Here is a 14,403-nt window from a genome sequence, read left to right as displayed (position 1 = left end):
ATGTTAGAACATTTGCTTATGCAACTTTATATGAAATAAAGCAACATTTATATGAAATGTGCTGAAAAATTTAAATAGACGATGTAAAGAAAAAGTTTTGTTTTTAATTGTTTTGTTAAAGTTAATTTTTAAAGTAATATAACGGATAAAATTCTAATTCCAAAACTTTCATGTACTACATAAGCTATCATGAAAAATTGAGGAAACTACAATTTCCTTTCTTAAGAAAGTGTGTCAAAAATATGCTTGTACGTAAGCATCAAATTGAACAGGAATTTTTTATTTTCTCAGTCATTCTTGAATATATTTGTTTCGAAATCCTATTCGCATTATATTTTTACGAAATTAGGAACCCAAATAACTAATAACTTTAAAAAACGTATAATGCTTTTATAATTAAAATTTTTTAATTGAATTTTAATGATTTATGCATTCTTGCACTGTGTTGATCATATAAATTTTTAATTTTTTACGCTCTCATGCATTCGTCTATATCAGTAGTTTCCAACTATAGTATTTTTTTGCGGACAATTTTCGTAAAAAATCTTTATGGGTTTAAAATACTTTTCTAGTTAATAAACACCTAATTTCTTCGTTTCTTTGAAATTTAACATACCAACGGTGCAAAAAAAATTTATTTCTCAAGTTTTGTATCCAGGAAAATATTTATTCAAATACAAAAATAATCGTGTATGTTGCTCTTTTTTATTTCATTTTTTTGTATTTTGTGAATATAATTTAGCATGTGTGTATGAGAAATTTTCTCAACGAAATTCTCATATTTAACTTTTTAAAATCACTCATTTTGGACGAAAATATTTACACACACATTTGTAAATTTTAAATTTAAAATGTAAATATCTATTCTCTGGTGATTGCAGCAGACAAACCTCAATTTTTTTATTGAACATTTTGTGTGCTACTATGTAAGATTTAATACCAACCCTTTTAAAGTATCTCAACAATTAGATATTTGTTGCACATTAATTGTTTAATACATAGGTACACATTAAAGTTATCGCAGCCCGAATTTTTTAATATGCAATTAAATATTTTTAAAAATCTACTTCCTACTTTAATTTGTAATTCAATACCTTTGTTCTGTATAACCTGGTAAAAATCTGACAGTAATATTTAATGTTCCTTCAGACATAAAAGAGTTCTATATAAACTTTTGATAAAGCTGCGGCCCGACAGTCGATCTGTGTTTTTAATTGTGGCCCCATGCCCCGTGTAAGTTGGAAACCCCTGGTCTATATTGTGTTATTAGTTACAGTTCTCATGTTTCTTAGCAAATTTGAATGCTCAAAAATTTAAAGTCAAAGTAAATTGAATCCACATTTAAGACACACTAAGACTTTAAATATTGTACAATAACTAAGATAAATCAAATGTTTACTGTTTCATAAAATTTTCCTTTAAAATAGAAATTCGAAACACGTAGTTTTGATAAACATGTTTTCGAACAACAAAACTCAAACTTGATTATTTCAGTTTAAGTTCGGCAAATTAAAAGATGTGCGCAATATCGTTAGAAACAAAGAAAACTTACAGCTCTTACTTCTAGGTTCTCTTGGTCCATCTACAGTGATTTTGATCGCTTTTGTATAGGTTGCTACCTGAGGAGGATTCGAACTGACTGTAATCACTAACGTGAAACTTTTACCTGAAAAACAAGAAAAATGTTAGGTTAGTTCTTTTTTTAGTTTTCAAAAAATGACGTGGAAGATTATTTAAATACGTAAATTATGTAACCTTTTTTTAATTATTTAATCATGTTATTGTAATTTTTTTTATAACCGTCGTTGAACAGCTGACCCAATTTTATGGGTTTACGACTACTAATGTTCAACTTCGTAGCTTTGTAATTTTGAACCCAATCCAGAAGACAAGGGAACACCTGGATCGAGTATTGGGAGAAATTTACCTTAGTCGAGGACTTTTTGATGGAGCTAACCCGCATTTGCGTTACATGGAGAGGAAGACCACGAGAACCTCCTACTTTTAGTCTGACGGCTAGGGGGCTCTAACCTATGATCCGTCTACCCCTGGGCATATGTCACGTCAGCACTGTGGTCGGTGCAAGCCGGATGCGGAATTCGTTTCGTCTAGGATTCGAACCCGGTTAGCCTCATTGGAAGGCGAACGCTCTGTCCCCTAAACCATCGCAGCTCTTTTATTGTAATTTTGTATGATTTTTTTGAAAACCAAAAATTGAATTTTCAACAGAGTTCTATTTCAGTAAACAGAGATAAAGGTACTCAAAAATGGCTCAAAGCACATTACCAGCAAAAGATTGGCTGTTGATCTCGTGGATTATTTTTTTCGGTTCATTTTGGAGATAAGGATTTGTGTTATAACTCATAAAAATTTGGCCTCAATTAAAAAAATCTTTTTGTAAAGTAATGGCGTAAAAAGTCAGTAGTTCAAGAGCGACTCATAGCAGAAAGTTTTGTGACACGTTTATAGCTCTGTATTAAAGCCAGAAGTAGTAACTTAGTTGGTTAATATATTACTAATAGTAATGTTTTCATGTTTATTTGAAAGTTTGGTTGTGATATGTTAATCAGAATTATCGTTGTTTATTACATGTGTCTACGTTATTTTCTGTCACTCTGTATTTTATAATTAATTTTTTTTTTGTAAACTTCTTTTTGACGAAAGTAGATGCAGTATAATATTACTCGAACCATCAATTATATTAATTTTACATTAAAGAAAATTTATAAAGAACCAAGAGTTGTTTTCCGAGAGTTTCGCTCCTTTAACTGAACTCCGCAAAGACTTACATCTCTAGAAAACAAACAGCTAAAGACGAAAGAATAAAAAAATAAATAAATCACAAACAGCATTTTCCTATCGTAAAAAACTTTCTGCCCTTAAAGTTTCTTTCTTTGATTTTATCCTCACTGCCAAACTGACTGTAAGACCCGTTTTGCGGCTCAACTCCATGGTAATAAGACAACCGAGTCAAGGTTTGACTAAGGAAAAAAAAAAAAAAGAATCTACTTGCAGGCTTTTCCAACATGCGAATGTGCGAATCTCTCCTTTTTTCCTCCCCTCCTCTTCTTCTACCCCAAGATACGTTATGGGGAAAAGCTCTCTAAAAGTAAACAACGTCTCTAATCCCATCCTACCTTAAGTCATCTGTTTAGAGACCTGAAAAATCCCTGCCCATGAATATGTTCCGAACATTCTCCCTCTACTTACACAGTGACGCGTTTCGAATTCTCACCGTTTTCACGTATGTGCGGCTTACTGTTAGTCTAGAGAAAGAGCTTCTTGTTTGTCCAATAACTGTTTGAAAATATCCAGATATACGAGTCTCAGTTATGTTTAGTAAGAGATATGATATTGCTTTTTGTTCGTTTGCTAGTAAATTTTCTTTTTAAAAAAAAAGTTTCTCAATTTATAATTTCCATGTCGTCTGAGAGTAATTTTTCGTATTGTTTAAAAACGATATCAAAACAGGTTTTATTAATTAACGTTCTTTTGTAAATGGTATAAAATATAAATATGTGTCTTTATTTATAAAATGCATCAAACTGAAAGACATATTTAAAAAAAAATATTATTAATGCCTTCGATTTTCTGTCGTGATACTTGTACTAGAGTAAAATTTAATATTTAAAACTAAATATTTACTTAAAATTTAATATTAAAAGAACGAGGAAAGAGAGCGCAGAACTGTTTTTAAATATTGGCGATATTTGATAGAATTGAACTTTTTAAAATGCTTTTTTCTGAATTTAGGAAACATTACTTCCTTACACTAGAAAACACGTATTTTAAAAACTTTTAATCATTTTTGATAATTTTTTTTGTAACTTGAATATTAATAAATTTTCGAAAATTATTAATCTATGTAATTAAATGTATTATATTAGAAAAATTAAAAAGAAATTAATAATATAACTTTGCTGCTTGCTTGTTATNAAAAAATAAAAAAAAAAAAAAAAAAAAAAAAAAAAAAAAAAAAACGTTATGAATGTAATTTTCGCTCCGACAGTTTTTAAACTAATTAAAATTTCATTTTTAAATAAGTCAGAAGTATTGTATACTTCTCCCCATTTTTATACAAAGGTAAAAAATCTGTAGCTTTTTGATTTTAAGTAATTAACTTATATTTTTAATCTTTTTAATAACTCAAAGTAAAGAGATTGTCAAGAAAATAATTGCGAATTTAGAAAAAATTAAATTTTAATCAAATCAAAATGTAATGCTTTTTTTAAAAAAATATTAAGTTAATTATTAATATTTTTTTAAATATTAAGTATCCCAAAAAGTAGTAATAACTTTAATAAATTAATATTCATTGCAATATGGATTTTTCTCTCGATATTAAATAATCGTGAAGGCCATCGACACTCTTTTGGATATTCTACTTAACGTTACATATCGGTTTGCTACGCAAAAACTGTGGGTCTCAGAAACTTGAAATTACTAAGGTGTGTAGAAAAGTAGAAAAGTATACAAAAATTACTATGGAATAAAAAGAATAACATTCGATAATTGTTTTAAGAATGTAACTGTTAAACTTGTTTAAAAAATATCATGTTCTCCGCCTTACTGGCAGCAGGTATGCATCCAGGGAATGGAAATTTAGCTTGATGAATGGACCATATTTGGTTAGGTACTTAACACAGAGTTTTTTTTCTTTCTTAAGTTTCTAATTTGTTCTAAAGTTATTGAAATTTTAACTGATTTTTTTGCAAATTTTTTATCACTTTTTTTGTTTTACGTTACACTTTGCTTTGCTGCTCCAATTCTATAAGTTTTAGAAACTTAAAACACGAAGGTGTGTAACAACTGTACAAGGAGTTCGGTTAAATAGAAAAAACCTACAATTCGATTATTAGTTCGAGAGTTATTTACTATTAAAGATGTAGTAGCAAAAATATGTTGGTCGATCTACTGAAATGCAACTACAGAGTTAAAATTTGACGTGCCAATACATTAACAGTACAAACATTTTGAATTACAATTTTAACAAGATAATTCTTTTAAAAAAAAGTTATTATTTGTTTGAAAGTAATTGAAAATTTACGTGTATTGTCGTGATTTTCTCCCAGCTTTCTTGCTTTAAACATTGACTACTTATTCGTTGTTGTAGAAAATTTATTTTTTCCTCGCAGGATCTTAATTTCTTTTTTTTTCAGAAGCTCGAGTAGATGTCAATCAAAAGTAGCGTAAAAAAGTTTGAGATTACATGTTGTCAGTTATAAATCTTAATATTTATATCAAATTTTTAAAAATTAAAAAAAACTCAATAAAAAGCAATGAAACCCATTCGCTTTTTGAATTGCTATAAATTTCCTCATCGAGTAAAATTCTCTATCATTTATTCATTTTCTTATTGAGTATCACAATCTGTGCTCCTTAGGTTAATTTTTTTTCAAGTACAAATGATTATTTTTCAAATCTACTGTCCATTTCGTTACGATGAACACATTAACAAAATGTTCTTACATAAAGCTACAATAGTTGTATATTTTAAATTTAAAATGTTCTATGTTTTTGCGGAAAATACTAACGTTAAGAAGAAATAAATAATGATAAAAGAAAATTAATTAAGTGGTTGGTGAGCAGGGGCGTAGCTTTATAGTATAGTAAAAAAGTAGTAGTTTTTAATTTGTTTTTTTATTTGTTTTTTATTATTCTCAAGTCAATTTTAAAACATAAGAACTGTATTGAATTTTAAATTAACCCTTAATTGCGAAACGGCACATAATGTTCCCGGATAGTCTTTTTTCTTGATTGTAACATAATACAGTTTTTAAAAAAATTGCTATAGTAAATTGAATACTCATCCAATAAGATCCTCAGTAAATATCATTAAAAATGAATTTTAAAAAACAAACAAAAGAAAACTTTTGTCTTAAAAAATACGATTTAGTGTGTAACACTTTAAAAATTTACGGAACATAAAGGCATAAAATTTTCAATAACTGCTTAAATTTTATTACCTCGGAATTTAATTAAAACAAAATATTGTTCAAGATGTGGTGGAAGAACTTACTTTTTCTCAACCTTCAAACATAAATGCGGAAAAAATAAACGGAATAATAATGTTGAATTTTTGTGAGAAAATGTTTGCTTTCGTCAAGTAGATGAGCGAAACAACGTGAATACTTTCCTGCAGTACTCGTAGAAACATGATGAGAGAAAAAGCTAGTTCCCTGTTAGACAGGGAAGCCAAGTCAAAGAGCAATTTAGTCTTCCAGTTCCTATTGAATATGTTTTGTAATAACATTCAAATTTATAATTCTACGTAACTAGTATTGTATGACTTAATGTTGTTATAGTGTGAGGGGAAGGTGTATTTTTATGCAATGGCATTGATCATAAATAAGTGGTCATATCTTATACGGTTAAAAATATCCAGATATTAAGAAAATAATGAGAACTCAATCTGTGACTCTTTAATTGTAAATATTGCGTTTTTAAGGAGATCTCGAATAATCTAGAAACATTTTTTACCATTTGATAAAAAGGAAGATTTTAAGTGACGTTTGTTAACAGAAGATGAAAACAGTGGATTAAGTTACAAATTTTTTTTTTCCAATCATTTTGCACGCGCAAATATTTAGGCATCAATGTGCCCGTATGCTTGCAATGTACATCATTTGCTGCCTAATATAACAATGTTTGATCACATTCAGTATATGAGTAATATGGCTACCCTAATCACCACGATTTAGTAATAGATACGTTACTTAAGAGTTTAAAAAAAATTAAAAAAATTTGTTAAGAATGAAATAGTTAAAGGAATCATTAATTAATCAACATGAAGTTTTGCACGTCGCTTTAAAATTTTCAATTAAAGGACATACTCTTTTTAATACTCATTATAAATTTTTGTAAATTATTTTACTTTAATTAAATTTTAGAATTTTTGAAAAAAAAATCTGTAACTCATAATGCATATTTAAAAATTAAATTAAATGTTTACTATTATTTGGTGACATTAAACTGGCTACAATACCGTTGGCTCATCTTGAACTATTCTAAATCGAAGTGTGGTAGCTTTAGTATTAATAGATTGAAACTCATCGAATTTGGAATTCAATGAAATCAAAATATTTGGTAGTGAAAGACAGTTTCAGTTTTATTGGGAACATTAATACTTTTCAGTTTTCTTTAATACTTAACTATACCTCCATTACATTTCAGAACTGATTTCATTCACTTAGGTATATATTAAAAGGCTTTTACAGCTTTCAACAATTTCTTCCTCCCTGTTCACGTTAACCAACGAACGAATGTAGTTGTTTTGTAAACCATATTTGAATGTTTTTACTTGTAGTTACCCATAAATACTTTACACTGTAAAAAAATTCCGGATCCAATTACGGTATAAAGTAAAGGCACTTTGCGTGCTGTAAATTCCATTTTACTGTAAAATCAATATTTATTGTAAAATCCATTTTTACCACAATATTTTACCATTATTTTAGCAGAAATATTTATTTAATTAGAGTGATTTATGAATTTTACTGTAAAATCCCTTTTTACAGTAAAATCCATTTTTACTGCAAAATCCATTTTTACCACAATATTTTACCGTTATTTTTGCAGAAATATTTATTTAATTAGAGTGATTTAGTGGTGTTACAGTAATTATGACAGTAAAAATTACTGTAGGTTAGATTTTTTGTTCCGTATCATGTTCCGGTAAAAATGGATTTTACGGTAAAAAAAATAATGAGTACGGTAAGAATAATAAATTTGATCTGGAATTTCACACAGCTTATGGGATTGATATCCGGAGAGTTTCCCAGACACTCTAAAATAGCCATTTTGCTTTTTATGCAAAGCATTTCTTCATTTTCTTAGGGAAGTTATGACATATTTTTCTAGAATGTTCCTCTTTTGGAGGAAACTTCTTGATTAATTCTGACGTCATTTTTCTGCTCGCAATTCAATTGTCCCTTAGTTGACAAGCAATTACTTTAATAAACTAATTTACTCAAAGTTTTTACTAAAAGCCTTCGGATAAATCATGATGCACAGATGTTAAAAGGTTTTGAATAATAATTGCTATTTCTTCATGCTCTTTAATTGCGTTTACTCTTAAACAAGTTAGCAAAATTTACAGGACTGCGAAACTGAAGTAAAAAGGTTTAAGTTTCTGATTTTATGGATTTAAATAAAAATAATAATAAAATGAATGGATTTAAATGAATTCTATGTGTAAGCAGTACTGACAAAACCATTGTGGGGTTTAATATTATGTTTTTGTTTAAAAATAAATCTAAGCTCTTTCACAAAATAATGAGAAGGTCGACCTTCAGACGGCGTCACGCTTTTTTTTTTATCTCACTTGACGCAGAAATTTTATTAAACATATTTTTCATACTTTTCTTCATTATTTTATTTTAATTTATGTCTAAATAAGGGAAAAATATTACATTTGACATTTTAATAATTTATTGTTATGAAATGCAGTAGGAAACACCAGTATCTTTTTCCGTGTAGAAGGTAAAATCTTTCAAGAAGTACAGCTCACATCCAAACAAATGTTCAAATTGGCACTTATTTGAAGTTATTTAGATCAAAGCAAACTAGTTATTAAATCACTGAAATTTCTATAATTTACAAAATCAATTATTGATAAGTTATTGAATAGAAAAGGAAAAAAATAATTCAAGCTACTTTGTTTGGATTTTATATTTTAGTACAAATATACTTCTGATAATCTAACGGATCTTTTTAGTAACTATTAGACTGTTTTTTATGATTAAAAAATACCAAAGTATATTTTTGTTTGTAATTAGAGCGCCAGAAAAAAATACATATAAAAGGGACACCGGTGTCCCATCTGCGTCAATAAGTTAAATAACCAAAAATATATATCTTTACTCGGAAAAGAACCTACACCAAAAACAAAAATTCTTTTATGTTGATCAAAGCATTTTTGTAAAAAAAAAAAGGTTAGTTTCCTCTTCTTATATATTTCTCAATTTTAAATCTCAAAAAATCACAGCTTTCCGCTCAACAAAAACATTCCATCTTAGTTAATCAGGCCATCAAATTAAAGGTGAGCGTAAAAATTCGAAACTCCCGAAAGGTGCCGAGAGAAAACGAGGAACGATCAGTTTCGAAGAAAAGATGGTAGGAAGGATTAAAAAAATGGAAGAAATTATCCCCAATAGATCCCCGAGCGAATTGGAAACGAAAGAAACTTCGTGCCCGGTTTGAGATCTTTCTGGGAAAGATGCAGATCTTTGAAGTGGCGATTTGTTTTAAAGAGTGGTGTCTGGTTGTTGGGAGGGGGGTGGCATTTGGGAAGCAATTTCTCGTGATTAAAGGCGAGTGATTGGTGAGCCGAACCGGGGTGGGCCACTTAAAAAACCTCCAGGGATCTTAATGGGGGTTCGGAAATGAGCACTGATATCGCTTTGGTCTTAATAACATTTCGAAATACTGAGATACGCATTTGCCAGTGAATAATAGCACTGAACACAGGAAATGAACTGTTATTTAGAAGTTCGATAATATCCTTTTGTTATTCGCTGCTTATAGAAGTTTCAGAGAAGATGATTTAAAATTCTCGTGTATTATTTGGAGTGCGGCTTTGCGTAAGTCATCATTACTGGTTTTTCGAAGCGCAAGATTCAATTCATGCACTAAATAATTTATTTCTTGTTAGTTTATTGGTACTTTTAAAACGAATCAAATGTTTCAAAATCTATGCAGTAAAATTAACTGTTCTGTGAATATTCTTTTCTTACTCATATTATATGAATGTCTAGACTCTAGACCAATTACTTTAGTTTTCTAAGTTGATGGAAACCACAATTTTGATTATGCAGCTTAAAATTTTTTCTTCTTCTCAAAACTATAGAGGTGCCATAAAATGCGTATAAACAATGGGTGACAATAAAATGGGTATAAAAAAGTAAAATTAAAATATGAGAAAAAAATCCTATGTAGTTCTACTGAAAATGCACTTTTAATCTAGAATCTTCTTTATAGTTTAAAAATTACGCTTGCACATTTACGTTTAACGAATATCATTCATACTGCATATATATTCTGAAAGAAAAATCCATGGGAAAGAAGTTAATATTATATTTTGGAAGAAACCTTATATTATTAGTCTATGGAAAAAACAAATGAATGTGTGAAGATGAATTTCAGTCATAAAACTTCAGTCATAAGTCTAAAGCTAGCAAATACTTAAAAGGTGGACTTGGCAGCAAAAAAAAAAAAAAAAAAAAAAAAAAAATCCAAGCATAAAATATCACCAAGTAAATAGAAAACAACCTAAAATTGAAATATACATATCAAGTTATCATCAAAGCTACCCTTTACTTTCATTTTAGAAACTTGTCAGTAAAATATATTGGACAGTATTTTGCATAAGACGATATGGTTACTAGACTCCGCTTACTGAACTAACAATATGCAGTCATAGTTTCATCAATAATTTATTTACTTTGATTTGCAATTATCATAAAAATGTCTAATAGGTCAAATTTTTCAACAAGCATGTATATAAAAATAGTTTAGAACCTTAAAATATTTTGGTACATTAGGTGTATTAATTATTGATTTAAGTATTATTTCTCTTAAACTTGAATTCAATTTTTATGATCGTATATTTTGAATAGTTAATACACAACATCAATACGTAATCTTAGAAAAAGATTTAAAACTTTTAACTCAGGTAATATCCTTGATTAATTTAATTTAAATGAGTCAATTCCTTTTTTTTTCATTTTAAAAAAATGGTGGAAAGCACAGAAAGATATTTTTCTAAAATGCGGTTATAAGCATAACTATTTTTTTTAAAGTAATTTTCATACTTAAAATATTTTTATGCTAAATGTTTTTTTTTAAAATCAACAATGTTATGTTCGTCAATTAAAAATATAGAAAAAAAGTGTTAATTGTATACCAACGTCGCCATATAACGTAAAATTTCATGAACGGAAATAAGAATGTAGTCTTTTATAGTTTCATTATTTTAATAAAGCTAAGTGAATACACGTGGTTTCAAAAATGCAATTGACTTCTAAAATAGTTATCAAAGAAAACTTTATTTGGAATGGTTTTACTTGGTTTTCAAATTTGTATTAAAACCTCTATGGTAATAATAAACAATATATGTAAGTAAAAGAGTATTTCAAAAACAAGTTAGATTTGTATGAGCTTTTTGTAATAAATTTCACAATTTTTAATGTATAAATAAAGATCACAAAAAGCTTTACTTCTTTATATTTAAATATGATTCTTCAGAAAATTATAAATGTAATTAAAATTTAAAGTTCTTTAACGTATTTTAAAACACTTACTTTAATTCTACTAAGAAGGGATTTGATTATTATTTGGTTTTCGCTTGCAGTTTTTTTCCACCAAACTTTCACAGATGCTAAGATTATTCAAAATAACTGAAATTTAAGAATAAGAGAAAAAAAATTTTGCTTAAAAAAATTACTTTTTAATTGAAGCAATATAAGAGTTGCACCCTTTTTACAAGCATAAAAACCATCAATCCTTCAAAAAGTAAATTTATCTCAGCAATACGCAAACGATCCCCGAGCACTTAACTTTACTTCCCTTTTTAACTGTTTTCCAAACTCGTGATAATTTTTTATTTTTTTTAAAAAAGGAGCATTCATTTTTTTACACACTCCTTTTTTACAGTGCAAAGAATTCTTTGTCCAAGACAACTTTTGAGAATTGTTTGCCGAAAAGGAGCTAAAGGGAGCACTCCTATAGGCTTTTAGCATTTACACTCTGAGCTAATGGCATAAAAAGAAGGGAAACTTGTCAAATGAGGAATCAGACCGAAAAAGAATTTAAAATGAGTCAAGGAAAAAAAAAATTTAAAAAATCGGAAAGACTAGATATTTAGAGGGGACATATAATGAGAAGGAAAAGGAGATAATGAAATAGAAGAAGAAACTTCGAATTGAAAAAGCTCATAACTCAAAACATCCATACAACGTTCAAAAATTGGTTGAATTTTTGAAAGTTAGAACTAAAATTGGTTGTCAAAAATTAGTTAATGTTGAATGATTTTAACATACGTATTTTTAAGCGCGATAAATGGTAGTGTAGCTCAACACTGTAAAAAATGGATACTCAAATTTCACTCATTTTTCTTCGTTTTTGACGAAGTCGTTTCGTGATATATGCTCCGAGCGAACATTTCGTCAAAGTAACGAAATAACTATTGCCATTTTCTTGAGGAAATGAATTTTGTCAATAATAAAAAAAATATTCCGTCATTTTATTTATAAAAAAAAAAAAAAAAAAAATAAAAAAAAAANGTTTCAAAAAAAAAAAAAAAAAAAATTAGCGTATAATGTTTCTAATTTCTCAAATAATCTCTTTATTTTATCGTGGGCACCATACAGCTGGATCAATTCCGCCTTAAAATCATAAGGATATAAATTACATCAATGCCCGAAGCGATCCCGTGATCTTCCTGCTACAAAGTCAACCGCTTGACCACTATACAGGACGGTCGGCTTCCTTCGAATCTTCTGAGTATTTCCCACGATGCACTGCGACGAGGATACGAGTTGAGGAAACATTTTCGTCACATGGGTCAAAAATCGCGAGTCGAAATGATTCTCGAAATTAATGAAATATAGCCCAAGGATTGTTGAATCGTCAAAAGAGAGAGTTTTATTTCAGAGAGGGAATACTCATAGAATAGCTCTTAATTGCCTGCTGGGCTTTAAGGATGGCCTGGTGCATTTTTAAAACTTTTTTCAAAAAATGCAAGCATTTTTTTGGTATTTTTGTTTTGCTGTATTATTCAATGAATAGGTATTGAGTGATTATAATTTATGTGTTAGCAACCATGATAAAGAGTACACATAGTAATACCCGTCGAAGAGCTCAGAATAACCCGCTAAGTTTTAAGTGTGTCGGGCCACATTTTCAAATATTTTTAAAAAGCGTGCATCCTTTTGCATTTTTTGTACCCTTGTATCCTTTGATAAGTATTCAAATTTGTTCACTAATGCTCTGCACTGTACAAAATTCCGAATCAAATTATAGTAAATTGTACCGATACTCAGGGTGCAAGTATTTTTCACCATAAAATTTTACGGAACAAAAAAAAAATCTGATATACCGTAACTTTTACTGGATCACTGTAATTAAATAAAGATCTAGGTAAAAATGAGGGCATAAATTTTACGGTAAAAATAGATTTTAAAATAAAATAAATTTCACGGATGCTCCATTCAGAGTGCCAGTATTTTTTAACCGAACTTCATCCAGAATTTTGTACCGCATGGGAAATAATTTAAACTTTTATTTCAAATTAAAAAACTTTAAAAATTATGTTTTTTACTTTTTAAGAAAACCAAAAGCATTTTTTATTATTAATTGTTTTTGCCTATTTGGAATAAAATTGTCCGTATTTCGATTTGTTTTCAACCTATTTTGATGGTAGGAATCAAAATTTTTGTAACATTTCAAAATTTACAAACACGCAAATGATTTAACAATGAAATGATAAGACACAGACTTAATAGCTCCTTCAATTCAGATCCGATTTGGTTGAACTTTTAATGCTAGTTGTAAAGAGAATAAATAAAATAATGTAGATTATTTTCTAAAACATTCTTTGCAAGTTTATTTTAAGAAATTAAACAAAATAGCGGAATATTAAAATGTGCCTGTACGAAAAATGTCCCATATGTCGGGGTTTAATATTGATTTAACTAAAAATAAAAAAAAGAAATCAGAGAAATCTACGTGAAATCAAAGCTACATGAGTAATATCCGTGGAATTTTTATTTTTTATTATTTTTTTAACTAAAATGAAATAAAATTTAAGGAGACATTGAGACTACGAGCATCAGGAACGTTGCTTTGGCCAAACACCATTAAGAATTTGCGCACACTTATTTGATCTACACTGTAAGAAATTCTGGATCAAATTACAGTATAAAGTACTAGTACTCTGGGCGCATCATCCGTAAAATCCGTTTTCTCTTAGAATATTATATCGTATTTTTTACAGCAATATTTATTTAATTTGAGAGATTCGGTTATTTTACGGTAATTATTACTGTAAAAATAACGATATATCAGATTTTTTTGCTCCGTAACATGTCCCGATAAAAATGGATTTCACTTTAAAAAATATTGATGCTCTGAGTGACGGTACCATATTTTGATCCGGAATTTTTTACAGTGCATGTCTGAGTAAATACAGAAGTACATTGTCAAACTACACAAAAAAATAAAATAAAACTGATTAACTCTCTTAAATTTTTTGAAGTGATACTTCTTATGCGACTTCCAACAAGGTTGCGTTAAACGTTTAACGCTACATTTTTATTGGCCGGGAAATCACGTGGTAGGATGCAGTTTTCCCTCATTCATTTCCATATTGTTTTGGTTCTCACTAGCATAAAAATAATAAAAGTA

At 28.6% G+C, this 14,403-nt stretch overlaps 1 protein-coding gene across 2 annotated transcripts in view; it reads right to left on the bottom strand.

The window, feature by feature from the left end:
• LOC107454788 (runt-related transcription factor 1-like) overlaps nucleotides 1–14,403 on the bottom strand; it is a 63,305-nt gene that overhangs the window by 29,116 nt on the left and 19,786 nt on the right. The window contains exon 2 of one of the 2 annotated variants that reach the window (XM_043038906.2): nucleotides 1,562–1,666. In XM_043038906.2, coding sequence (XP_042894840.1) covers nucleotides 1,562–1,666 — 105 coding nt within the window. Of the gene's footprint in view, nucleotides 1–1,552; nucleotides 1,667–14,403 lie in introns of both variants that reach the window. The other variant, XM_043038905.2, reaches the window with a different exon arrangement.

The sequence above is a fragment of the Parasteatoda tepidariorum genome, chromosome 1 (genome assembly GCF_043381705.1).
Source record: "Parasteatoda tepidariorum isolate YZ-2023 chromosome 1, CAS_Ptep_4.0, whole genome shotgun sequence".
Classification (NCBI taxonomy): domain Eukaryota; kingdom Metazoa; phylum Arthropoda; class Arachnida; order Araneae; family Theridiidae; genus Parasteatoda; species Parasteatoda tepidariorum.
The sequence above is the reverse complement of the archived record's forward strand: the minus strand, read 5'-3'. Positions and strand labels throughout refer to the sequence as shown.